The sequence below is a fragment of the Polistes fuscatus genome, unplaced genomic scaffold (genome assembly GCF_010416935.1).
Source record: "Polistes fuscatus isolate 324 unplaced genomic scaffold, CU_Pfus_HIC Scaffold2, whole genome shotgun sequence".
Classification (NCBI taxonomy): domain Eukaryota; kingdom Metazoa; phylum Arthropoda; class Insecta; order Hymenoptera; family Vespidae; genus Polistes; species Polistes fuscatus.
This window is the reverse complement of record NW_025113096.1, coordinates 9,842,967-9,870,912: the sequence shown is the minus strand read 5'-3', so window position 1 is coordinate 9,870,912 and position 27,946 is coordinate 9,842,967. Positions and strand designations below refer to the sequence as shown.

General features: G+C 33.4%; 1 protein-coding gene across 1 annotated transcript in view; it reads right to left on the bottom strand.

The window, feature by feature from the left end:
* Nucleotides 1-27,946, bottom strand: part of LOC122517224 (alpha-protein kinase 1-like) — a 122,002-nt gene that overhangs the window by 16,935 nt on the left and 77,121 nt on the right. Inside the window, exon 4 of the mRNA XM_043635661.1 lies at nucleotides 16,273-16,426. Within this exon, the coding sequence (XP_043491596.1) occupies nucleotides 16,273-16,426 (154 nt within the window). The remainder of the gene's footprint in view (nucleotides 1-16,272; nucleotides 16,427-27,946) is intronic.

The following is a 27,946-nucleotide window of genomic DNA, read 5'->3' as shown; positions in this document are numbered from 1 at the left end:
ACTTACTCGAGATCGATTAATTATCCACGCTTAATCTGTTTATCTATACGAATTTCATTAATCTTATTTTTCTCCTTTTGTCTTGATCCTTTTTCTCATCCTTCTATTTCATGGTATCACACCGAGTTGATTCGCGTGCTTGTTTCGTATATCACGTAAAAATGTCGTTAATACGATCGACCGTCCGTCCACAGGGAATCGTCCCACCATTCCTTCCTCTTTACGATTTCAAAGCTTCTCGAGCAAATTGCACTGTGACACGCATTCGCGCGTTTGAGCACGCCCCTTCCATCCTTTTTCTATTTCTCTTTCTCTTTCTCTTTCATTGTCGTTCTGTATGATCTGTCTCTCTTCATGAAAAGGATAACGACGTGTTTACTGTGAGACAAGGAAAAATTCTTTGAATAACGCGTATCTAATCACGATCATCGACTCTACCCCTCCCCCTTTTTCTGTTAATATATATTATTTTTATTTTTGAAATGTACTTAAGTACAACAAAATCAGATACCTTAAAATCATCGTGATTATCGATAGGGATAATCATACATTTTTGGTAATAAGTTATAATTTGAATTAATTAACGGGAGGGTTTTGCTTTTATTTTTAAATTGTTATTAAACGATCGGGTAATTTAATTTGGTAAATAATGATGATTCAAAATAACGAAGAATAATTTTTCATATGATTAATGATGCCGCACGTATTTCAATAAATTCTTTTGAAAGATCTCAATATATATATATATACGTATAAATATCAGCACGTACGCATATATTCATCTGTTAAAAATGAATAAATCAAATTACTATTGAGAATCACTCATCGTATAAACGGGTCTAATTATTTATACAAAACTCATTAACACTTGTTTGGATTACCACTTTTGAAAAAGCTGCTTTAACGTGTTCATTTTAACAAGCAAATACGAAATACTAATTTAATCGCGTCTATACTCGACGTTTTTTAAACTCGCTCGTTTTCATTGCTGCTGTCCGATAACTCGGATTCGTTGGAGGACCATTTGCGGCTTTTAATCAAACGCTCAACTCGTGTGGTTGTGCGATCGACAAATTGTATTAATGCTGATTGAAGTCGGACGATAGACGGATAGATCGATCGATCGATCGATGGACGGATCGATCATTGCTACGAAAATTCGTATAGTAATTAATGAGAGTATCCAATTGCTAAGCTTGATGAATGAAATAAAAGAGCAAGGTGTTTTTGTTCGATTGACGATCTCAGAGATAACGTCGAAGTTCCTCTTTATCTTTCTCTCTCTTTCTCTGTCACTGTTCCTCTCATTCTTCTTAACGAAAGCTAGCAGCAATATCGTCTAATGGCTCGAGAGACAAATGCCGCTACGATCTCAACGGCCTTCGGCGTTCCCAACGTTCCAAACCCCGAGGACACAGACGCCCTCTTCTGAACGTCGTGATTTCATTCCGACGACTCATCTTCTCGATTAAGGGTACACTAACTTTTCAATCAACCGTTAACTTCGCGGTCATAGAAGCGTGCCTTAGCAAGATGATATTTTCGACGACGACGACAACGATGACATCGTAAGATCCTCTTCGTCACTTTTTTTTTAAACGTTCTAAAGGATTATTTCTATTCAAAAAAAGAAAGAGAGAGAGAAAGAGACAAAAGAAAACGATCATGCCAAAATTCCAAATATTCGACGAGAATCGTCAACAAATTCATCTAGCTAATTGTTTTTTTTTTTTTTATTAAATAAGTCTTTTCGTTTAAATATATAATAAATAAAAATAAGCTTAATATATTAATTATTCACGCAGACATATTCAATGAGAAAATTTTATATCTACTTTTACATTTGAAACGATGGCTTCCAGGATGTAATTCGAAGCCGGCTTAATCCGGAGTTTGCGAACAGCTTCGAGAAGAGACCATGGAAATGTTTTCCGAAAGAGAATATTCAATTTCATTCGATCGATTCTCCTCGTTAAATTGGTACCTCTACGCGAGTCGTAAATTCCGTTGAAAATTATTCGTTTCTGCTATACAATATGAAACGCGATTCTATTTACATATATTTGTATACTGGGGGCAATATATATATACATTTATTTCATATATTACCCATGTACATATATATATATATATATTATTCATATACAGTTAAATACATATATCAATAATACATATGTAAATATACATTTATATCATATGGATAAAACGTCTGCCGAATGCATAAACATTCGAATGATGAGGCATATTGCAATTAATTGGAGTGCGTGCTGTGCATATAAGAAAAATTATTATTTTCTCTAAGCCAACCAAGCAAGCTCTCACTCAATGAAGCTATTCCCACTTTTTCCGGGGGAGAAAATACATGCTTTTTTCGCATATTGAAACGGCAAATATTGAAAGAAAGAATGAGAGAGAAAAAGAAAGAAGCTTCGGAGAAACATATGTGGTTGTTCAAAATTCGTTCGAATGAGACACACATACAACCACATGATGTATTCCTACGAAATTCCTCAACTTGAAAATCCGATAAGAGCACATGCTCGTCCAACCGCACACATCGTATCCGTAACCACACCACTTACAAACCATGTACGGAAGGAGATGAGAAAGTTTCGTCGATACCAATACACGTTCCAAAACTCGCCCCATGGATTCCAATATCGCCACCAACGAGCTTAATAACGAAATTACGAATATTAACCGACCTTCTCAAATTTCTTGCGTGGCGAGCATAAAATTAATAAAAACTCTGACCCAATCGTGATTGGATTTTCCTTTTTACTCTTTCTTTTCTCTCTCACACACATTCACTCTCTGTATCTATCTTCTCTTTTTTTTTTTTAACTGAACGTGATCTCTATCGAAATTAATATTTGAAAAAAGAAATGAAAAATTTGGAAGACAGGAAGATCGCGAAGCATATATATTCTATGAGACTACGAAATAAAGCGTAAAAACTTGAACGATAACTCAACGAGTCGGTTACGCATGGAGAAAGGCCGATGATTGTTTCACTGTGGGGAGAAGAAAGAAAATAGCGAAGATAGCATCGACAACAACAACGACGACGACGACAACGATTATTTCGCTTTCCCAGCAAATGGCACATAAACATAGCCACGGGGTACCATAAGGGTAAGGGCCATGGGGAAGCTAACAGGTTAACCAACTGAACGAAAGTATGATTTATAAGGGTGAACGGTGGCCACAAAAGAAAATCAGAGTTCTTAAATAAAATGAAAGAATATCATATTGCTTGGAATTATCATGAAACTTTATCCTCTTTTGAGTATATTTAAAATTATATTATCATGCATTATAAGAGTCATGAATGAAAAATGTTAATATATGTATATATTCATGATAAATGAAAATATATTTACAAAAATGAAATATAATAATATAAATTAATTATATAATACGAAAAATTAATCATCTCTTTAATAATAAAAAAAAGAAAAAGAAAAAAAAATAAATACACAATTGGATGGAAAATGTAATCTATTCAAGAGAGAATAATCCAAAAGAGAATTCAATTAGGAAACGATGTTCGTAAATTCCAAGCACTATCGAGACAACTCGCATGAACAAATCCTAAATCGACACTAAACTGTCCAACTACTAAGTCCCACGTATCTCGACCTTCCTCTTACTTCGTACGATTTCTTTTTCACCGTCTGATGAGAAATAAAGTGGCCGTAAATTCTATGCCGACCAGCGAGTAGTAGTAGTCCTCCTCCTCCTTCTCTTTCTACCCCTACTTCTCTTTTTACAAGCCAAACTCACTCTCGACGCGAACAGAAAGCGTAGGAGTATTTAGACTGTTTCCTGCTCCTCCTTACGAGGAATATCCGAGGATCGCGTATCTTTCCGCCCCACGAATTTCAGGGTCGAAGAGAAATGACCGTGAAACGGCGAACGATGCCGTCCCAAGATCGTTAAGTACATTAGGAGACCGTTACTCGCAGAAACGAAAGCTTCGTCCGGATACGACGGCATATTTCTCTGCAACGTTTCCAAAGACTTTCCGAATGTTCCGAGAAAACTTGCAAAAGGAAAAAGATCTTTGTAAGAAATGATATCCCTAATGTCACGGATCGTAGAACATAATGGACTATGAACAATAAGCATTATTGCTGAATGAAGCAAGAATATTGATGTTCTACAATAATATCATAATATCTAACAATGTTATAATTAATCTAGAACTTTTTGTTTTTACTAAAACTCTCTGTGATGATATAATATCATAGTACTTAACGACTACGTACAACAATAATGTACCCATTTTAATGTTACAATTAATCACGAGTTTTCTGTTTCAGGCGAAACCGCGGAGAACTAATTTTCTATGTAATTGCTATGTACATAAAACAACTAAGAAGAATAATTAATTAATAATAATAATTTTCTTGCTTTTCATGCCAAACAAATATACTGACTTCCACTGGTTTTTGTTTCTTCCGATAATTTTCAACTACATTATTTTACCTTATTCTTCTTCCTTATCCCATCCGGTTTACATTTATATCCTACTTCTGTAATTCCTACTGCACAAGCTTGGAACCTGGATGCCACTGCATCTCATAATGCAACCATACTACTCAGCCGAGACGAAACTAATGCGAATACATGTGTATGTATAATATATACGTAGGAACGAAGTGTTAGGGGATCTAAACACACAGTTTGCACATTTTTTTTCCTTCTCGCATAACTTGCGAGACGAGCTGCATTCCGTGCGCTCGGAAACGCGAAGCTTAAAAATGAACCGACGAGAGAAATCTCGTAAATCGAGTGTAAATCCAAAATTTTCCCGTCGGCGACGAACTAGTTCGAGCTCATGGAATTTCATAATTCCCCATCGTTCGAGCCAGAAATTCGGTGTTACGACGAAATAAACGTGGTTTTCATTACTTTGACACACACACATACATATTTGACATAATTCAATTTTATAAAACGATGACTATTCGTAATATTTTTCTTTTTGTTTTGCCTATTCCAATAATTTTTGCTTTATTATAGAAAATAAAAAAGAACATAATAATAATATAAGGTTCCTTTTATTATTTATTTATTATTTAATAGAAAACCTTTTCTAGAAAATTTAAAAAAGAGAAATTCAATTATATATTTATTTAAAGATATAATTTACTAAAGGAAAATAGAATAGAATTGTAATAAGTGTCTATAGTATCTTGCACTACTCTTCACATCTTACTTCTTAACTAATACTATTCTCTTATCATGTTGTACTTCTTAACTAAACTATTTCTTATTCGTCGTATTTCTTAATATAATATCACACGAAACATACCCTTTATAATCTCTCAAACAATAATCTTCTAATCAACATCCTCGTCCTTTCGTTACATGTATATGTTAGCCTCTTCCCTTTATCTATCATCCATCGTCATTTCTTTGTGGCGTTTTTCTTCTTAATCTTTCTTTTCTTTGGAATCCCCACTTCGCGCCATCGCAGATAATAACTGGTCCTATGAACGCTCTGTTTCGGTCACGTACGCCATAAACACGCACGTACACATGCACATACACTCTCATACCCTAATACTCATATCATCACAATACAATAAAAGAAAAAACAACATTCCCCTTTTAAGAAAATCGTTTTTAGTTATCTAGAAATATATCTATATGTACACTTCCAATAGTAATCGTTCCCTGTTATCTACGTCTTAAGTCTCTTCTGTTCACATGAAACAGGACACACTACTTTCCTGTTCACTCCTAAAATTCTCTTATCCTCACAATAATAATAATAATAATGATGATAATAATAATAATCATAATAACAAATATAACATAATTAACATAACTTACTAATATCTAACTTACTAAAATGAAACGAAATTTACTATCGTTAATGCGCAAATGATTCATTCCTTTTTTTTTGGCAGCTACCCCCTGATGACATTTGTCGAATCCGATTAATCAAATCAAAGAGTCCAAACGTGGGGCCCGGTTACGAAGCAATTAAAGCTTAGGATTAATTGCGACCGCACGCCGGGAAAAATAAGTCCATAAATTAACGACGTCCGACATCGTCTCGTTCCTCTTCGCTTTTCTCCTCGGCACGAATCTGGATCCTATCCGACGTCTCGTTGGCTCTTGCGTGGCAACCCATCCTTCTCTTTCTCTCTTTCTCTCTTTTTCTTCTTCTTCTTCTTTCTATCTTTCTTTCTCTTTTGCAAGCCTGCAATCTTTTCTCTTGCCACGGGATAACTTATTGCTCTGACAACGCACTATGCATTTCCGAAGCGATTAAGTTGTTACCCGTGCCTTTTTTACATCTCCTTCGTCTTTTCATCCCCCTCATTCCTTTAGAATCACCGTAACGCCGATACCCCTTGAAAAACTCCCTTAAAAGTCGAGACTTTCACAACGAACCCCCATCTCTCTTACTTCATCTCCGTTTTTCCTCATGACAACGAAGAATCGATTCGTCTTACCTATTACTACTTTCTCGTAATCTTGTCTCGTATAAATAGATTGTACAAATGAAAACAAAGAAAAAAGAAATTGAATATAACAACAGTAATAAATAGATTCCCGTAATAAAGAAGAAAGTTAATTAACTTATTGATTGAATACAGTACATTATTACGAGTCCTGTATATATATATATAATATACACCTAATTCTGTTTTTACACGAACTTCTTTTACACGATTTTAATTTAACACGAATTAGAAACAAAATTTAATTCTCTTTTTACACGACTCATTTTGATTTAACACGACTGACCCAAATTCTAAGAAGTAAATTTTGCTTTACTTTTATTTTTATGACTTCGACATTGGAGACGAGGAATGAATTTTGCGTAAAAGTCAATAAATGATAAGTTATAGTTTCAAAACCTTTGTTTTATTAACCTCTTAGTCTACAATATCGCCTCAGAAACGTTGTAAGTCGGCCGACCGGGCAAAATGTTACCAAAATGTCTCAAAGACGTTTTATAGCTGATTGGGTTAAAAGCGACTTACAAGGAGTCGGTCAGTGAGGCACATCTCAGATTTTATTCAAATTTTGCACACTTGTAGTAGTCTATGAGAATATTCATTGGGCCTTTAAACATGGCATATATATTTAGCCGTTTGTGAATAAACACGGATTGAAATTTGACAACGAATAAAATCTTTTACTGTGTAACTCATATTATCTTGCTTAATTTTTGTGTTCATGAATTATTGACATGTTTTTTCCTTTTCAAATGATAATTTACTTTGTATGATACATGTGCAATCTTTATGAAATAAAATGTTTAAGATCCTAACATGAAAAACTCATAGTTTATTGTATTATTTTTGCTAATTTGTTGGGACTGTAACTAATCTTCTATTTTTCGTATATGCAATATATTTTTTTACACGAATTTTTTTTACACGTATTCTTCGGGAACGTATCGATCGTGTATAAACAGAATTAGGTGTATATATATATGAATCTTTTGTAATCTACAACTGACAATTTCTCTATTGTTTCTATTACGGAATACGTTCTCTCTCATTTATTATCCGAGAAAATTGATTTCCTTCTAAAACAAGTACATATCTTGATTGGGAAAGAATTGAAATGAAAATTGAAAAGGCGGAACGTAATCCTTCCAATGATCACGTTTGACCAGCTTCACAATGCTAAAAGTGATAGATATGGGAGTAAAAAAAAAGATAGGAAAAGAGCTAAGGTATATTTTCCAAGTTCTATTTCGCGTTTCGTAAAGCAAAAGTACCGAAGGGTGATGTTCTTCTCTTCTACCATTCGAAAAACGCTGACTGCGGAATAACCGTGCCTGTTCGTTCGCTTGAGGGACTACGGCGTTTTTTTATGCGACACAAAGTAGCACTTTGCCAAATGACCCGAATCTTTTTAGGGTGTCACAGTCGCAATCACAGCACACCGTGCGTCGTCGTTGCTTTGTCGTCGTCCTCAGGCACGTTGAATCGTGCGAAAACGAGAAATCGAGAATTCGAGAGAATGCTTTTGGCAAAGTTCGTTCGCTCGTTCATTCGTTTATTCGTTCTGTGTATGTATACACCTACGACATCAGAACAGAAATGACGGTATTCATTTTCAAGAGACGATAATAAAAATCGTTGAATGTAAACTTCCGACTCTTCTTCCAAGAGAGAAAGACCGTGGGAGTTCATAAAAGAAACTCGTTTCAGACTTCTCTTCAACATTTCGTCGAGTCTTTTATGTAGATACGTATTACTATCTCGTATTTTCATTGATCCGAAATATTCTTCCAATCTCACGTGCTATCGAAACAATTCTGATATCAATTAAAACAACTTTTAAATTCATCGTCGTATTGAACGATTAAGGGTGCATAATTATAAACGTATTGTTATTTCTACTCACTCGTTTAATATACACGCGATTATTTTTTATTCAAATTGACTACTAATCATATTGAATTTTTATACAGTAGGATTCAACAACGACAAAATTTATATATTATATTTTAAACTGCGATAAAATAATAATAATTTCTTATAGAACATTAGAACGAATTACAGAAGAAATCTAAACAACGGTCATATTTTCACTGCGATAATCTCAACGATCTAAACATTAATGTCCGAATAAATCAAAATAAATGTATTCTATATGATTTTTATAGAGAGTACATAAAATCTGGTATCCTTAAGAAAACTTTTACAATACTCTTCTCGTCGAGTTAATAAATTGTTATAGTGAAATAAAAAGTTAAAGTAAAAAGATCAAGAAGGGCAGTCTCGATGATAGCAGATTTACTCCTATTGGAAGCGAAGAAGAGGAGAATAGCAGGTATGCAACGATATATCCGGTTTATAAATATTAAAGCAAGATCACACGAGGTGGCAAGTAGGCATCATAACCTTAAGACGTGCCCGGGAGCAGGCATTGAAAAGGGATCATACGGATTTGTGGAAGGTATCTCTCGTAGCACGATATTACCCTCATCTTACGAAGCAAAACCTCACGAGGTAGACGCGTACATCGTCTTGCGTTGAATTGATGTATCCATAATATTATGATGCCATTATATATACATACTGTATACTTATTTACGTATCATAAATTTGCCTATACTTGTGTGCATATATATATTTATTAGTTGTTATTTTAATATTATTAAATATATACATACTTATATATTTTTATTATTTGTATATATAATATAGTAAACTGAAATATTTTGATTATTAATAATAAATTATCCAAAAAATTAATAAATTCTCAAAAATTATATACATCTTATATATATAAGAATTATTTTATAATTTAGAATATTTATTAACGCAAAAATTTTATATTAAATATGAAATATGATATAAAATATCTGAAGTAGTTTTGGATTTTGCAATTCCACTCTATACGCGTATAACGCGTAAAACGAACCGTGGAAAATAAACGTGAGTCGACGAAACGAGATTGAGGGTGCAGATCGATTATTTTTTTATTTCTTTTCGACGATCGTGAAAAGAGGGGTGACTTACGTTGGCTTCATTATTTTCTAGAGAAAATCTCTCGCGTCGAATTATTGAACGAATGTCAGAAAAAAAAGACCGTTATTGTCGCTCCTCGAAATGGTAGTTTTTCAACGAATAATAATCTAGAAAAAAAAGCGCATTAATCATGCACGATGAAACGTAATCCCAATAATTTCTCTACACGAATTACTACCCGAGTTAAAAGCATTTGTTGCGTGCCGTAAATAATTTTCCACTCGACGACAAATTACTCGATTAACTCTCGCATGCAACGATTCTTTTTCTAGATCGTTTGATCGATCGACAGATGGATCGATAAATCGATGTTATCACGATGATCGAGTTATCTACCAATGAACAATTTTGATGCTTTTAAAACAGAAAAATCGTACAATTTAATTCAACAAGAATGAGAGAGAGAGAGAGAAAAAGGTTTTTATCCTGTGTACGAGTTGTACACGACTTCTGGTTATTAATTACACCGAAAAAAAATCCGATATTCAACTACCCCTCAGCTCTTTCGTAAAAATAATCTACAAGTAAGCGAGGTGCACGTGCCGAGCCATTCGGTAACTTTATTTTGTAATATCGGTAATTACCGAACGAAGGAAACTGAGTAAAACTGTTTCTGATTTTGATCGAGTATACTAAGCTTACTATTATCTTTCCTACACATTTCTCCCCTTCTTTTCTCAATCGTTTAAGTACGTTACATGAATAAATACTTCGTATACTTATATACGAATAAATATTCCAAATTATTTTTATCAATTAAGTACCGACATACAATCTCGAATCTAACGATAGAGAAAACGGAAGCTTTTAAGTAGCTCGTCGAGGCGATTAACCGTGAACGAGTTTAAAGAATAACGAAACGAAAATGAAAGGGATAAAAAAGGTAAAAGAAAAAGAAACTAAAGAAAAAAAAAAGAAAAAAGAAAAAGAAAGGAATAGAAAAGAAAAGAAAAGTAAGGGAAAAAATCATAAGGAATAAGAGAGACGAGGGTAAGAATTACGAAGGCAACGAGCAGGAGGTAAAAAGGATAAGAATTCTTCGCCCAATTTACCATAAACTTCGAGGTTTATGGAAGGAAAGTAGCCGGATATTACCCGAATAGGAAGGAATGTTGGGATGGGTGGTTGGATAAGAATATTAAGGACAAAGAAAGAAAAAGTGCAAAAAGATGTGAAAGTGAAAAGAAAAAGAGAGAGAGAAACAAAATCGAAACCAGTCAAAGAGAGAGAAAGAGAGAGGGGGGGGGAAAGAAAAATAAGAAAATAAAAAGGATAGAAGAGTGAAGTGAAAAGAAGGGGTGGTATAAGCGTGGAATTAAAACGTTACTCCCCGCGTATACTTTCTTTTCGGTCGCGAGGAAAAAGGATGAAGAGCACGGAGAAAAGCCCGGAGAGAATTTATGAATGCTTTATTTAATTTGGAATTCGGATTCTGCGTTTCCTGCCAGCCAACGACGATTATTTCTTATGATTGTCTCTTTCCCTGTCTCCGTCTTTCTTTCGTGAACTTTTTCATGAACGAACGTAGAAAAAGACGACGCTGACGAGGAATTAACGTCGACCGTTCTCCGGAGGTGTGTAACTCGTCCCCGTGAAATGCGATAATTAAAAAAATGCGCCCTTTGTCTCCGCCTTAGCCGCGTCGGTGTAATGAAACGTTAGCGCGTTAAAAATTCAATTAGAACGGCGCTAACGGAGATTGGAAAAACTCTCGAAAATCGGAAACGACTATTTTTTTTTTATGGCCTCGTCGTTCTTACGTACAAATAATATCAATGAAGATTGGTCACGATTAGTGAGGACAAATTTTTTATACAATCGTTACATTTTCTCTCTTACAAATTTTTTTATCTATTTTCTAAACTATAGTTTCATTAATATACAACGTATTTTAATCGATCTTTAATCGATTATCTTTACAATGAGTTGAAATTTATAAACTGAGACATAAAATAAAAAATAAAAGAATTTTTAATTGACTTGCTTACTTTTAAAAGTGCGAATAATTATTTTGGGAAAAGGATAAAAAAAGGGAAAAGAAAATAATAAAATGAAAGCAGCTTATTGACTGCTATCAAGAATAAAAACATTCTTTCGGCGTGGTCTTACTCGACAATGAGTAATCAGAATAGCCCTTATACCACTGGTAGACTCAATTATTTTAAAGCCACTGTTGTGGTTTGCTAATGAAGCACATAAAGCCGAAGTATCAAGGTATTCTTCTTTGCTGCCTCCCTTCGAGACCATGATACCGTTACCTTAGACAGAGAATATCTTTTAAAGATGTCGCTAACATCAACTTTCTACTTTCTTGATTTTAAAAGGACGCTGTTCGATTAACAAAATTATTTGCAAATAATTTCGTTAAATTTCAATATTAAACGTAAGCATCGTTCATCGATATTAAAACTTGTATGAAAGATAAATAAAGAATCAATGAGAAATTGATATATCCTTTGATTAGGCACAAACATCGGATAGCGAAAAGTAGAAGAAAAACAGAAAAAAAACAAACAAGAAACATGTCGATGAAAGAATAGTTAAGCGTAAGAAATTATTCCGATACTCGTAACGGTAAAAGTGTTGGAGGTACTCGATACTACTTAAGGAGTCGTGGTCCGCAAGGGCAATAGCTCGATCCCTGGTGACTCGGCAAGTTCCGATGACTCGGAAGAAACTGGTTTCTTCCGCACCATCGACGCCAGCCCGGCGTTCCCTTTATCTGCAGGCGCGAAGGGGGAAGCCCTCTTCGATGGCGAAGGTGCTCGGACGAAAAATTCGTTTCGAAACGAACCTCCGACTATCTTCAACCGTTCCTCGAGAACGTAATGAGAAAGATAGAGAGGAATGGAATAAAAGAGAGAGAGAGAGGAAAAGAGGAAGAAAGACAGAAAGAGAATCTTATTTCAGTACAAAAAAAAGTTCCTATTGTTAATCACTGCCATTTTACAATAAGAAACGAAATATTTCTTCGTTTTGTTCCCATATTATTATCTTCAATAAATCTAATCTATTGTTTTGTTCTTTTTCTACCGCGAGTCCCTCCCCTCCCCTCCCCCACCTCATCTATCTTATAAAGTTAATACTTAATTATTTCATCTATATATCTCATTCTCTCTCTTCCGACGATTTATAGTCTTCTCGATAAAGATGGCAGTAGTAAATTAACATTACGTAATATTGGTATTATCTCTCAGCGTTGACTAGAATGAAAATAAAAAGAAGGCCCCACTCTAGATATTTTCTACGCTCGAATGGGTGAGTAATGGCATTGAGAAAGGTATGAGTAACGTTCTCGTTTTAATAGTAAAAAAAGAAAAGAAAAAGAAAAAGATAGAAGGGGTGGTAGAAAATCGTCTGTAAAATCTAAGATTTAACCCCATCCTACATTCGAGGCGACGAAATGAAGCCCTTCTATCCGTTGATATGATAAACACCCAAAATGACAGTGGCATCCTCCTCTCATCCTCCAATGGCATCCCTCTTCTCGTTTTGCCTCACCTTCGTTCTTAGGGTTCCCTGACTCTTCGAGTTAATCACGTCAGCCAGGCAGACCCTCTGATTAAAACAGCCCTCTATCCCTTCTTCTTCTTATTATTATTATCATTATTATTATTATTATTATCATTATTATTATTATTATTAGAGAAAGCTAGTGCAGGGCAGTTAAGAAGAACAGTCAGGATAGTTTTATTGCATAAACGTATCTAACTTTATTGTCTACTATATCTATATAAAATTATTCTTACGTCTGGTAATCTTACGAACACTGTCCTAATCGTCAGAATCCTTGAGATTATTAAATACCTAACGAGACTATAAATGAATCGAATTCCAGCTTCCTTCTTCCTTGATTAACTTCAGCCTACTTCTTTCTTTCTTCATTTCTTTATTTTATTCTTTCATTCTTTCATTCTTACTTTCTCTCATCTCGAGGGAAGAACATGATGGTATCTCGTCACTCGTTTTCGTCTGACATTGACGGATCGTCGCTAAGTAAGAGACGCAAATACAACATCCGAGTTTATGTCGCTAATTCTAATAGAACTAATACCATAAGAGCCTATCATTTTCTAACGGAAACATTTTTATTTACTCTTACGACGAATCATCATTTAACGAAGATAAATAATCCTATTTGACGTATATTAATTTGATTGAAAGATTCGTTGATTCTACGAGTAATAGAAAGATCCTTCTTAGAACAAAATTATATAACTAATATGTAAAATCTAAATTAAAAAGAAATATACGTTACCATTAAAAATTGTATTCTTTTATGGTCCTAACGAATTGTAAGATAGACATAATGTTGTAGAAAAAGAACGTACTATATTCGAAGGACCTATCCATCAAATTTTCTTCCTTCTTTCTCTCTCTCTCTCTCTCTCTCTCTCTCTCTTTCTCTCCTTCCTTTTCCTATTTCTCTTTCTTTTCTTCGTCAAACGAGTGAACGATCTGGTTACACCAGGTAATCTATCCTTCGAACGGCCAGTCATGCTAATAAAGCCGGCAGGTATAATGTGGAACGATCGTAAATCTCGTCGGTTCAAGGTACAAACTCGCTCGCACAAGTGCAATACGTCGGTAACGTAACGAGGACGTAAGTTCCAAGACGCGTACTTGGACGTCTAAGGAAACCCGTTACACCAGATGCTTCACCTCGAAAATATCTGTAAGATCATCCCTGTTGTTCCTATCTTATACGTCGATAATGTTACTTAAGAAGATTATCAAATTTCTACCTATCCGATATTATCTTTCTCTATAAATCTACTCTTGTCAGTTTATTTACCATCTTTTATATTTTCCTTTATGTCTGTCATTTTCTATCCGTTGTACCTCGACTCTCTTTCTATATACAATATTTTCATTTTTTTTATTATTTTGTTATTCATTGTATTTGTCTTTTTCTATTTGTTAGATCGTCCCAAAGGTATTTTGCTTTTTCTTAATAAATTTTACCTATAAAACATTATTTATTTTATTCTATTTTTCTAACAATAAGTTATATAAAATATAAAGAAATGTAGTTAAGCAGAATAACTAATGTGACATTATTAATAAATTTAAATAAAACATATCGCATATGTAAAATTTTGTAAAAACTAAAAGCGAGTAACTTTAGGGACCATTTAATATATGAATTTTTTCTAGTATTATTTCTCAATATTAGTTCATCTGTTTTTTTCCATTTATTGGAATTTTTTTTTTAATTGCTTTCTATAAGTTGTAATTTGTCTTAAAAAAATGTATAAAATTTATATCAGTATTTCTATCTTTACCTGTCTAGATTTGTAATATCTTTGTCTGCATCAATCCGTTTTACTCACACTCACTCTATATTCGCTTTGAGCATTACGAAATGGTTCGTCGTAGGTCCCTACCTACTTACCTACCTGCCAGCCCGATGATTGCTGCCTTGCACGGGTTAATAGCAGCCGTGAACATAACGAAGGGTTATGTGGATCGCGAGTTTGTTATTGGCTTGCTTAATGACCCGTTCAGCGCATTCTACCTGTCCGAGACCGGATGCGTGCTACTGCATCCTCGCGAATAGTGACTACGAAAGCAAGAGAGAGACAGATGCAAAGCGAAAAAGAGAGAGAGAGAGTGAGGGAGAGGAAGAGGGAGAGAATTAGAGTAAGAAGGAAGGGATGAGAAGAGAAAGAGTGGTCCAGGGACGAAACGAAAAATTCGTGATCCGAATTTTGTCTGTAGAAAATGAGAAACATTGGCGTGTAATAATGGTATGCCGATAACGTGACGCCTGACACATGTGTTTAACGATACCAATAACAGTACGCTCGAAATAAAATTCAATATGATGAAACATGGAAAGCTCGTGTTATATGACATATATGATACAAAAAAAGAAATAAAAATTAAAACGTCGATGAATTTTTAATTAGATTGATAAAAAAATAAGTATATATATAATATCTATAAAAAAATTCATATTTATTTTTTATTAAAATGATATTACCTGAAATTATTAATAAAAAAATCTTTTCAATTGCACAATATTGCGAACAGAAATTGTTTCTCGCATGGTCGAATTTAAAACTCGAGACATTTGATTCCGATGTCGAAAAAGATTAATTACAGTGATTTCTTACTTGTACGAAGTAGAGATATAAAAAGATAGATAATTGAAATAGAGTCGTATCGTTAGTTAAAAAAATAGAAAAAAATATGAGAGATGGAGAAAGGACCTAGGACCTACTTACGATTCTAATGAGTCTCGTTCTCGCGCTCTTACGACTATACAAGCACGAGCGATATTTCGTGATTCGGTTCGTTACATCTAATTGACGGGGCAATGTAAACGATCTCTTTACTATATGTACTCTTACAACTAAGAAAAAGAGAGAGAGAGAGAGAGCTTACGACGAACAAACGCATTATGTATATATATACATATATTACGAATGAACGAAAAGAGATGTCGGATAACGACGAAACTAACTAACGAACGAACAAACGTACGGAACTACATGAGACGTTACACTTCGTCGAGATGAATGCTTCGCGAGAACACTTTCAAAAGTTTACACCATAAGTAAAATTCGTTAAGCAATCGAAAGTGTATCGAGAAATCTATATAAGTGTGGGAGTTAATAGTAATAAATCGTATAAAAGAAAAAAAAAAAAAGAAGAGATAATATATGCACACATACTAGAAGTATTGTATATATGTATGTCGTGATTCGTTCACCTAACGTAGCGTATAATCATGGCATTTATATTCACTCACCATTGATATTAAGCGAGGATTGATCCACGCCTGCTGCATGTTATCGTCGAGATACCTCTTTGCTATTCGAGCGATGTTTTCATGGGACTCCTTTTTTTGTGATTGTGGTGGTGGTACTACAACAGGCGGGCCTACGTCGAAGTTGGCATTGTTTCTAAAACAGAAAATGCGTTACGTGTGAAGCAACGTATCCTGAACATATTACAACTGTGTACACTGCCGACTAAAAGTGTTGGAATCACTACGTAAATTTAAAAAAAAAAACAAGATATTTATATAAACAAAAATAAATGCCATTGGAATAACCGAAATTGATGTATTTGTTAACAAAAATTTACGGTATGTATGTTTTAATTATATCATTTAATCAAGGAATGAACATTTTTCTTCAAATTGTTTTTTCATTAGTAAAAAGAAAAAATACCGACTTTATTTTTAATGACAACCTACCATTTATTATTTTTTCGTGTATATATCTAATATAATATTTTTCTATGTTTTTTGTAAAAGTTGTTAAAGATGTTTAAGTAAGAAAATTTATTCCAAGCATTGCCTTAAATTGGATCTATAAACTATACAACAGTATTTTGGATATTAGAAAATGCTGAAATCTCTTAAAAAATAATTCATCTCATTAATATTTGATATAATAACTGTATATTCAACTTTTACTGTAATCAGCAAATGACTCCAAACTTTTGGCCGGTAGTGTATACATGTATGTATGAATATAAGTATGTATATATTATATGTATGATATATGTATGTACGTTCAAAGATCTCCAATGGTAGGCGTGATGCATCGAGAAATCGTGATTACTCGTTATGCCGCATAAATCGATTTGTGAAATTGCTCGAGGAGAGAAAATACTTACGTGCGAATGTTCGAAAAAGGAAAATCGTACTTACCTATGTATATACATGTATAACTTACTATATATATGTATATATACATAGATATATAACGATGCATGCTAAAGCATGAATTCTTAAGGATCGCTTTTAACATCCTTTTCGAATTACTTCGCCATAAAGAGAATTTAATTGCGTCAGCTAATGTCCTCCTTTTGGTAATAAATAATGATCATCGGCTTTCTTTGTAGCCAGCAATATGCTGTATGACGATCGAGAGAATTCTTTTCGAGAAGTAACATCTTTCAATGTGATTAAAATATAGAGAATAAATATTGAGAGAGAAAGAGTGGGAGAAAAAAATAAAATAGAATCAAAGGTGGTGAAGTTCGTCGCGTTATTTCACAGATGTGCTGTATTTATATTTAAATTTATTTAATTTATATACTATTTTCAAAATGTATTTGATTGCAACATATATATATATATAGAAATATTTGCAAAAATGCGAGAAAAAAAAGAAAACTTTTATTATAAATGCGATGTTTATCGATCTTAGTATTTTAAATATTTTCTACATTTCATTTTATTTATAGCATTATGTTTCAAAGTATTTTCGAAAGATCGTTTCAAATAATAAAATAGAAAAAAAAACTTATGTTTTATGACTTAATAATTACGATTTCGATTTTTAATTCGGTTTGATCTCAATAAGATTATCTTCTTTGGTGAAAATTCTCTCTATCTCTCTCTCTCTCTCCCTACGATTAACTCGAAGATAAATTATTAACAGGAAAAGGACGTCTGCTCATGTGAAGCAGTGGAATCATTATAGAACAAGAGAACACGAAATTAACGATCCCCTGTACATCGACCATGCGTCAAACTGAATCCATTGTGTAACGGCAATACCATCAGCATCGTCAGTCAACGAGCATCATCATCGTTGCTTCGGTCATCTACGTTGCCTGACCGCGCAGAACCAGAAGGGAATCATTACGGATACAACAGTCACGGTATGCGATATCTCGATTGGATGGCTACGAAAGGGAGTGCAAAAGGTAAATTGCTATGCACAATACATTCATATCATTGAAATTATTTTCTACTGGTTATTACATTTCATTTCTATTCTTAAGTAATATATTTTCTAATGGTTCCTTGAAAATTTCTTAGAATAACTATAAATACAAATTTGTTGATAAGTTAGTATCACTTTCTTCCAAAAATATATGTTATAAAATAATGTTATAAAAAATAAAGAAAAATGTGAATAAAAAGTAAAAAACATTTCACAATCACAACAATAAATATTGTAAATGTCGATTTCTTAAAAGAACATTGAAATATTATTAATAATAAATCGAAATCTCTTGAATAGAATGTTTGTAAATTAACTTACAATTAGTATAAATGAATATAAAAATGTAATAATAAAGATGGAAACACGTTACTAAAACAGTAATCAGTGAGTGAAGGTAATTCAATTTCGCTAGGTAACCGTCTGTAATCTATTTGCGAACAACCAGAGACAGCGTGATCGTAATCCGTACTTACTACAATATCGTGTAAGAGAGAGGTAAGTGAATTACGAGTTCAACCTAACTCCGTTGTCCTGTGCACGCAGTCGCGTCGTCGCGAAACAGCTGTTAGTTTAGGTCTCCTTAGTTAAATTATGACCGGAACCTTCCAAACCGACGAGATAATTGACCGTCCACGGATTGACGCCTCCCCAACAAAACATCAATAATTCCTTCAACGTGTTCTAACTTGTCAAACTTTCGATAGGATTAAATCCTAGTAAAATAGTACCGTTTTCTCTATTTAGAGAAACACAAAAAAAAACCTTTTTCTTTCTTCTCGCGTCTTTTTCTTCATTATAAAATACAACACCTTATATATATTTAATCTTACTAGTTTAATAGTATAAAATTATTAATATAAATTGTAGTATAAAAATATGATAACACATTATTATTTTAAATTATTATAATATTATAATGTTATAGTACTACATGGTAAAGATTGAATGAAATTTGAAAAATATTAAATTGGATTTTTTAATGCAATAACACGAGATCCAACCATTTCTCATTTTATCATGAAATTCATCATAAAGCTATAAACAAATTATATTGCTCCCTGTGATTACTAACATACGTATGTACAATACATACATACATATAGAAGTATTACATGAATACATAAGTAAATACATCAGTGCATTGAACTTAGAGGTTCTCCTATATCCATCGTAATCAAAAAGGAAGAGAGAAACGTATAGAACAAAACTATTTGAATTCACGTCATATTACATCCTAGGCTTCTATTCTTTCCCTTTGGATATAACAGGTTCTTCTTCGATACAATATAACCTTTATCGTAGGAGACTGTATTCAGGAAGAAGCTCTCCCCGAGTTGGGAATATTTATGATGGCCGAGTAGTTCGCGCGAAAGAGAAACTTCTTCTTGAGATTTCAAAAGCGATGAAATTCGACGTTAAGAAAACTTTTCGCAATCGTAAACTTTTATTTCTTTTCTCCTGATATCTATCATATTATATGCACGATCATTGTGAAATAACCAAAATATATTGATGTTATTTGTGTAAAAATGAAAAAAGAAAATTATAAATATTTTTCAATAAGAAAGATAACTTAGTATCTTATATATCAATGTTGATATTACATATCAACATTCATATTGTACCCACAATCATTTTGAAATAATCAAAATATATTTATGTAAATATGAAAGAAAAGAAACATTCAGAGATTGATATTTTGTAATCAAGAAGATAATTTTGTATGTTACATCTGAATGTTGATACTTTACGATCGTTATATATTTTTTGTCTCTTTTCCGCAATTTATTTTCTTCTGTAAAAACGAACATTACATATTCGTATATGCCAAAGTATGTAATGACGTTGGTCGAAGCAAAGCAGTAGATGAGTGTCACACACACAGTGAACATGGAATATATCGTGCTTTTACCAAGTACACCTCGTGTGGATTACCAAGATAAGTGTGGGAGGTAATAATGCTGGAAGAAAGAGTAGCCATCTACAAGCTGAGTAGACAGACGCACCGTATGAGTAAAGAAAAAATATTAAAAAAGAAAAAAAAAAGAAGAAAAGGCGAAAAGAGAAGAAAAAAAAAGAAAGAAAGAAAAAGAAGAAGAGAGAAAGTAACAAACAGTAAAGATCGAGAGACATGGCTCAAGATAATCTTCATAGTAACAAACATATATACTCTTTTTCTGCACATCCTCTCTTGAGATTTACGGAACCTGGAAAGTTGGATGAATCGACCAACAAAATCCGTCTACCTTCGTATATTCCAAATCTTGTTACATCTTGAAACCTGATTTCTTTCTGACAAAGTTTCCTATTTCATTTGTAGAATAACATTTAAATTAAATAAAAAAACATTAAACATAAACAGTTTTCTTTTATATAATTCTGTTATTTTTTTATATAAATTAACTATATCAATGAAATATATAACACTTTTTTATAAGATAAATTAATCTAATATGTTAAAAAATTATTCTTTTCCTTTAATAAAAAAATAAATATAATATATTTATAGAAATAATTCCTAAATTTGAAAAAATTGTATACTTAAAAGTTTCCATATACGACATCTGTAAGATGAAAAAAGAAAATTATATTTCATTTTTTTCAAGAATAATTTATTTAAGAAAAATTACTTTTTCCTTTAATAGAAATATTTGCATAATTGTATATATCGAAAATTTTTAATATCCAAAAGCGAATCATTTAAATCTACACAAGACAATTTATATAATAAATTGTCCAAATTTTCCTATAATCCTTCTGATAACATTTAAAGAAATGAACATCATTAAATGAAGTATCGTTTTGTGGTTTTTAAAAAAGTAAATAAGAAATACGTATGAAGTAGTATCAAGGAAAATTTCGTCTTACTTACAATTCATCCTCTCGAATGATAGACATGGCAGGACTGGGAGCTATATTCGAGATTCTTGCGGGCGAATTTTATGACCTCCCAAACGATAAACTCGATAATTTAACGGACACACTCTCCTTCTCTCCACTACCTGTCCTCGCACTGTCGTTAAGCACCCAACAGCCTGCCAATAACGCCGCAGGTAGATATCATATCGTGCATCTATCTTTCGATGGCCATACACTATACTCGTAAAACTTGATTGCACTTAAAACGATTTTTCATTTAGGGTGTAAAGAGGATATCGATTACGAGTTCTTAGTTTAACATAAGCATACGATGATGACTTATTTCGTTTATTAAACGAAAACGAAACCTTCACTTTTTCTTTCTATCTTGCATATACTTTTTCATAGTTCCATGTATAAGTTTGTTTATTATTTTAATTTTTTATACTTTTGTAAGATAATAATATATACTTGAATAAAAATATATTTTGTTTATTTGTTAAATATTTTTTATCACGTACTTAAACTTGTGTATACTAAATTTGAATTTATGTGAAATACAAATAGGAAAACTCGAAAATAAAATCATAATTGTGCTCTTTTTTTTTCGTTCGTTCTAATATTATTGTTCTCTCATATACAAAATTATAACAGAATAAAAATTGGAAATCTCTAAATGAAAATCTTCAAGAACAATGTGTTCTTAAAAAGTGTTCTTAAAAACAATTTTCGTTCAATACAAATTTATCCGTTTTAAAAATATAAACCTTTTATCTTTTTAATAGAAAACTCATGTTACCTGGCTGATAAATGAATAACGAGATTCTCTCGGTGATAAGTAGAAAGGGATAGAAAAAAGGAAAGATAAACGATACTAAAAAAGAAGATAAAGATTTTTGTTATCCCTTTAGCAAGGTCTTGAATTTCGCTCGAGCGAACGTTTTCATGAGCTATAAAGCTGCTCGTCTGGTGAAAGTGTAAAGCCAGCTATTTAGTGGGAGTAAAATCGATCGGTGATCTCTCGATATAATATCCCTTCTCTGCCCTTCGAAATGTTTTAGGTGTCCGTTTAAGCGCTCGTTTTCTCTGGCAAAAGCCAACGAAGATAATCGCTCGTAAGGTGTACAACCTACGATCGGTAGTCTAAAGGATGACACGCTTGAATTCAAAAAAGAAGTTGATCAAATTTTTAAAGAAAAGAAAAGGAAAAAACGAAACAAAACTCGTGTTATTCAACTTATCATTTTTATCATCATCAAAATGGCAAATAAAGACGAGAAAAATATCACAAAAAAGCAGAAGAAGAAGAAGAAGAAGAAAAGAATACAAATTTGAAATAAAAGATCATTCGTAAACAAAAAATCTCATTAAGATAAAACAGCGAAAAGAATGTAAATTTATATGTATATTCGAATCGAGAAAGGTTCGACCACACACGGCGATCAAAGGAAAAAGAAAAGAATCCCTAAGAATTCTAAGAAATCCCCTGAGTCTTCGTTTGTAACTCTTCGTCATTACAGTAACATTTGATGCTTCCAACTTGTTAGACGACAACGTAATCCCGATAACGCATCCACTCTTAGGTCCAATCTTGGAAAAAGTCCCAATTGCTTTCCAATAGTCGGTTTATCGAAAACACGAACAAGCATAGAATTTCGTAATTCCATTGAAACCTGTTTATTTATTTTTTGATTTTGAAAATAAATTTAAACGAATGTAGTCAGGTGTGCGTTCCGTTAGCTTTGAATACTAAAACTCGCATTGAATGATGAAGTTACAAGAAAAATGAATCTTCCCCTATTACTTTTGAGATTTAATACAACATGTCGAAGGAAATAAAATATCTAAGAATGCGAGCATCGTACCTGCGAGATAATTTATGCTACGACTTTCTTTCTCTTTCTCTCTCTCTCTCCCTCTCTCTTTCGCACTAACAGTACACCGTAAAATCTTTTCTAACGTGATTCACGAGTCACTGCACCGTAAACCTTAAAACCGATCGTATTTCCGCAGGCGTTTTAAAACTTCAAACTGTCGTCGTTGTCATCGTCTACTTGGATGGTGAATTTCGTCGTTAGGATTAAATCGAATGGACGGGTATAAATTTGACGATTAACCGTACTCTTGATGTTCGACTAACTCTATCTCTCTCTCTTTCTATCTCCATGTATCTCTTTTACGAGTAGTATCAGAACGATATATTCGTGCTCGTTATGAAAATACCTTCGAGCGAATACCACCAACCAATTTACGAGACCCTTCTCATCTTTTTTCACACCCTCTTTCCTATCTTTCTCTCTGTCACCCATGTAAGAAAGTAAAGGGAAAAGATACAAAAAATAAACAAAATAGAAAGAAAGAAAATATCACGGGCCATGCTCAAGAACGTAGGAACATAAATCGATAAAGAAAAGGGAGTTCTAACGGAGGCAAACGCAACATCGCTACGTTTCTCGTCCACGGAATACAAAAGAGAAACCTGCTTGGTAAGGCTTAAGGACTTTCGAACGGTCGTTCGCGTTCTTGATGCTAATCGGTAAGTATTGGCTTGCATTCTCGATATATCGATGCAAATACTCGCAATTGTAACACGAAGAACGTGCGAAATCTGTGAAACGTTTAAACTCCTTCCATGAAAAGGGTAGAAAAGTATTTTTAAGAAAGTTATATATAGTTGTTATCTTTTTTCTTTTTATTGTTATTGCTCCCCTTTTACTCGTAAGCTACCAGGTACCACTCTGTGTACGTGTATGCGTGCGTATGTGTGTACGTGCGTATGTTTGTATTGCGTGTATTCGTGTATACTCTTAGGAAACCATCGTGAAAATACGTTTATACGATACGACACGTGTTGAGAAGGTGGAAATGGACCGTTTGCTACGCGTGTACGTGTATGTACGTTCCAATAGATCGACTTTTATACCTCGTTTCTACGAACGAGCTAGATCTTACATCCCTCGACGCATTCGATGTCTTTTTTCCTTTACTATCCGACACATTTTCAAACTTTCTTCTTTAGAAAATCGTTAAAGTTATTTTATGTTTGTCATATTAAATACACTGTAATAGTTAATATAATTTCGTTTATACAATGTATACACGATCGTAATATAATTGATAGAATATTCTTCATTTTTAAATAAAAAATTGTTTAATATCATACACGTACGTTTTGTCGAATGAATTTATTCAATTTAATATCAATCGTATCCATATTCGATATTTTAAATTTGATGAAGTGGAGGCACGCTGAAAAATTCCATATTTATTCTTCTTTCAAATATCTCCGAATGCATATATTACCTATGTGTTATAGTATATAATAAAAATGTTTGCATGGAATGGGTTACGTGTACAATATCGAAGAATAAGAATAAACCGAAGAAAATGTTATTGAAAAGCTTTTTTGCTGAAACTATTCGGGAATATATCAGCGAGTTAGAAATGATGATACTATTATATATTCGTACAGATAGTTTCGATGAAATTTCGAAAATGAAAAAAGAAAAACCACGAAAGAAAGATGATCATAAACAAAAGAATAAGCAGAAAGAAAAAACATTTATTCATGCATTCTTTGAAACGAAATACAAAGAACCATTAATAAAACTTAGCTATTTCAGTTTATCGTGAAAAGAGAAACCATGCAATCGATTTTCTACCGATATTCTCTTTCTATATCTTCGAATTTTCTATACCGATGTATCGTTTACTAAGGATATATAAAATTTTTTTTTCTCTCCCTGCTTTTTATCTTTTTTTTAACGTTTGAAAGAAGAAGGTTCGTCTCTCGGCAAACGAAAGTTTACGACTTAAAGATCTTCGAACGATATCATATCTGTCGTGCCGAATACCCGTCGTGTTTATGTATATATATATATATATTTACTTATATAAACATAACTACGTATATACGTAAGTCTCCAAAGCTTGAACAATCGTTACCATTGAAGGTAAGTAAAGTTTGAAACGAAATCGTTAAGCGATCCCATCCGTAGTCTCCGGTTGGTGCGTGCTCGTCGGTACCTTTGAGAGATAAGACGGGTCGTAAATCCGTTAAGGATCGCGATATCGATCAGCGATTGGAAGAACCGAATGCTCTCTCTCTCGATTATACGATACAATCGCGTCCCACTCGTCAAACATATTTCCTCCTCCCTCGTATTCTCTTCCATCTAACTAACAATAAGTATCTCTTTCTCTTTCTCATCGAATCACAAGAGGCACACTCCATCGCACTAACTTTTCCAACTACTCCAGATTGGAATAGGACTAATGGAAATAGGAAAATCAATTGCTTGCTTGCTCACCATTTACGTGCCACATCGATTTTATCTAAATTGTAAGATTTATAATGTATTTTTTTTTTAATTTACTTATTTAATATTTTAACACTAACACGTTCACTCTCTCGTCTTCACAAAATTTTTATTCTTTTGATATTTAACACTAGAACTATCGAGAAAAAATAAGAAGCTATTTCTGTCAAAATCAGTCAAAATTATTGGTCTTTATAAGATACGTAATAATAGCATATTTTTATATTATCTTTATTATCTTACAAAAAGAATTTCATGTTATAGAATTATATCTATTATCTATATATATAATGACAACTTTAATAACTGTAACCATATAAGAGTTATAATAATAATAATAAGTATAAAAAGAATTATTTAATAACAAAAATATTAAAATAAAATTCCATTAATACAGAGCACAGCTAACTTACATATATTGGATTGTCCAGAAAATCATTTGAATTTGGAAGTTATACTTTTCTCGGCGAGTTAGGGAAAAAATGATGAGAGTGAATTTTTACGATGCGCGCGCACAGCGACACTAAATTAACCGAATGAAGTTAGTCGGTATTTACGATGCGCACGCACAGTCACATGAAATTAACAGTATGAAGTAAGTCGATAAATCTCCCTTTAAATTTAGTGTCAACTAATATCTATATTCAAGATATTTATTCTGATATTTCTATATACAAAACACGTGTTTTGTATCGATACAAATAATTTGCAGTATTTGAAATCGTGTTTGGTCAGTAATGCAGCGGAAGTGATTAAGGATGCAACGATTACCGGCGCAAACTATGCAAGCACATGGAAAGCGCTGAAAGCTTGTTACTATAACTCGAGGCTCTTCATAAACAAGCATTTTAAGTCTTTGATGGAGCTTCCGTATCTTAAAAGGGAGTCCGCTGAGGAGCTACGTTCAATTATTGATGAAGCGTAGCGTATCGTTCGGGCTTTAAAGAATTCGGACTTACCAGTAGTTCATTTTCATTTCGCTCAAAATACCGTGTTAGATTGTATTGTCTCCGAACCGATGGATGGAAGACTGACATGGCGGGCTGAGAAAATCACGACAAGGTTAAGTGAGCTGTCCAGCTAGCAATTTCTGATTGTGGTTCGTCTGAATGGCGACGGTGGACGGAATGTTCGTAGTGTTTCAGTAGCAGTGACGTTAGCGGGCGTGTGATGGCGTGCAGAGCAAAGATGAGATGTCCGTGTTTGAACCTTGTGCACGCGTGGAACATGTATTTACTTCCGTTCAGGAGTGTTCGCTATAAAAATCGGTCGTGCGTAAATACTGCTACACTGCTTATGACTTTGTTCTAAGTTTTTACGTTCAACGTGTTGCCAAGACTACGTGTCGCGCTGGCTACGTTTATTTGGGTTTAAGGAGGAAAGTACGTCCTTACTTCAACGTGTTGCCAAAACTACGCGTCGCGCTGGCTACGTTTATCTAGGTTTAATTGACAAAGATAAGAGTGCTCTCAAGCGTAAAAAGGTAACCTCGTGGCCTATTTACGTTTTTCCTTCTCTATTTTGGTCTATCTTCGACTCACTATCTGATTGTATAATTTTCTTCTGAAATAAAGTATTCGCTTATCCCGGCTTTTCTCTCAATTCCGTGAGAGTTTTTATAAAAGATGCATAATGATTGCATATTTTGCCTATAATTATAAACATAGAACATACTAGTATTTCAATTATGCTTATAAAGCATACTCCGATTACTTTCACTTCAAGATCAGACATATTGGAAGGATTGCGACAGGGTTTTCTTGATAGTTTTGTCAGTCAAAAAATACATAAAAAAAACCCTGACGAAATCTTAACAAAACTCTGACGTAATCCTATACGCATACGTTTACTGGAAAAAAATGTGATAGTATGTAAGAAGCATAAAAATGTGAATAAGGAGAAAGAGTCGAGGAGGGGGGTGGAAGAAAGGTAAAAAGAGTCAGTTAAAGACCCTATGAAACCTAAACGAAGGGAGCACATGGAAGGTGAGCTTCACCAAATGATAAATAGGCTATCAGATCGTATCGGCTCGGCAGCAGCCCCCGGGGTCTGCACCAACGTCTGCCTTCCCTTTACCCTTCAGCTGTTTCTTCCTCTCTTCTCTTTACCTACTTGTACTTCTCTTCGTTCGTATTTTTGTTCTCTTTCATTTTCTTTTTTAACTTGTTTTTCTGCTTCTTCTTCTTCTTCTTCTTCCTTCTCCTCCTCCTACTCCTTTTGTTTTTTTTATTTTTTTTTATTTTTCTACCGTTGCTGGTCAGTTAGTTCTTTTCATTTTTCTTCTTATATTCTACTCGTCTTCTCCGTATAGAGAAGAGCTCGTATCTAAGGAATATCTGTAATATCCGATATATAACACACTCGTGTCTATAAATACGACAAACGTTGTTGTTGATTTTTAGTAACGATGTTTTTTCGAAAAATAATCGTGATTTTTTAAGAGGATATCCATTAACTATTTTCCTTCATTTTCTTTCAGACTTTTCTTTTAAATATTATTTACCTTTATGTGATTTCTATCATTTTTTTTAAATGATATTCTTTTTACTGAAGTATAGCG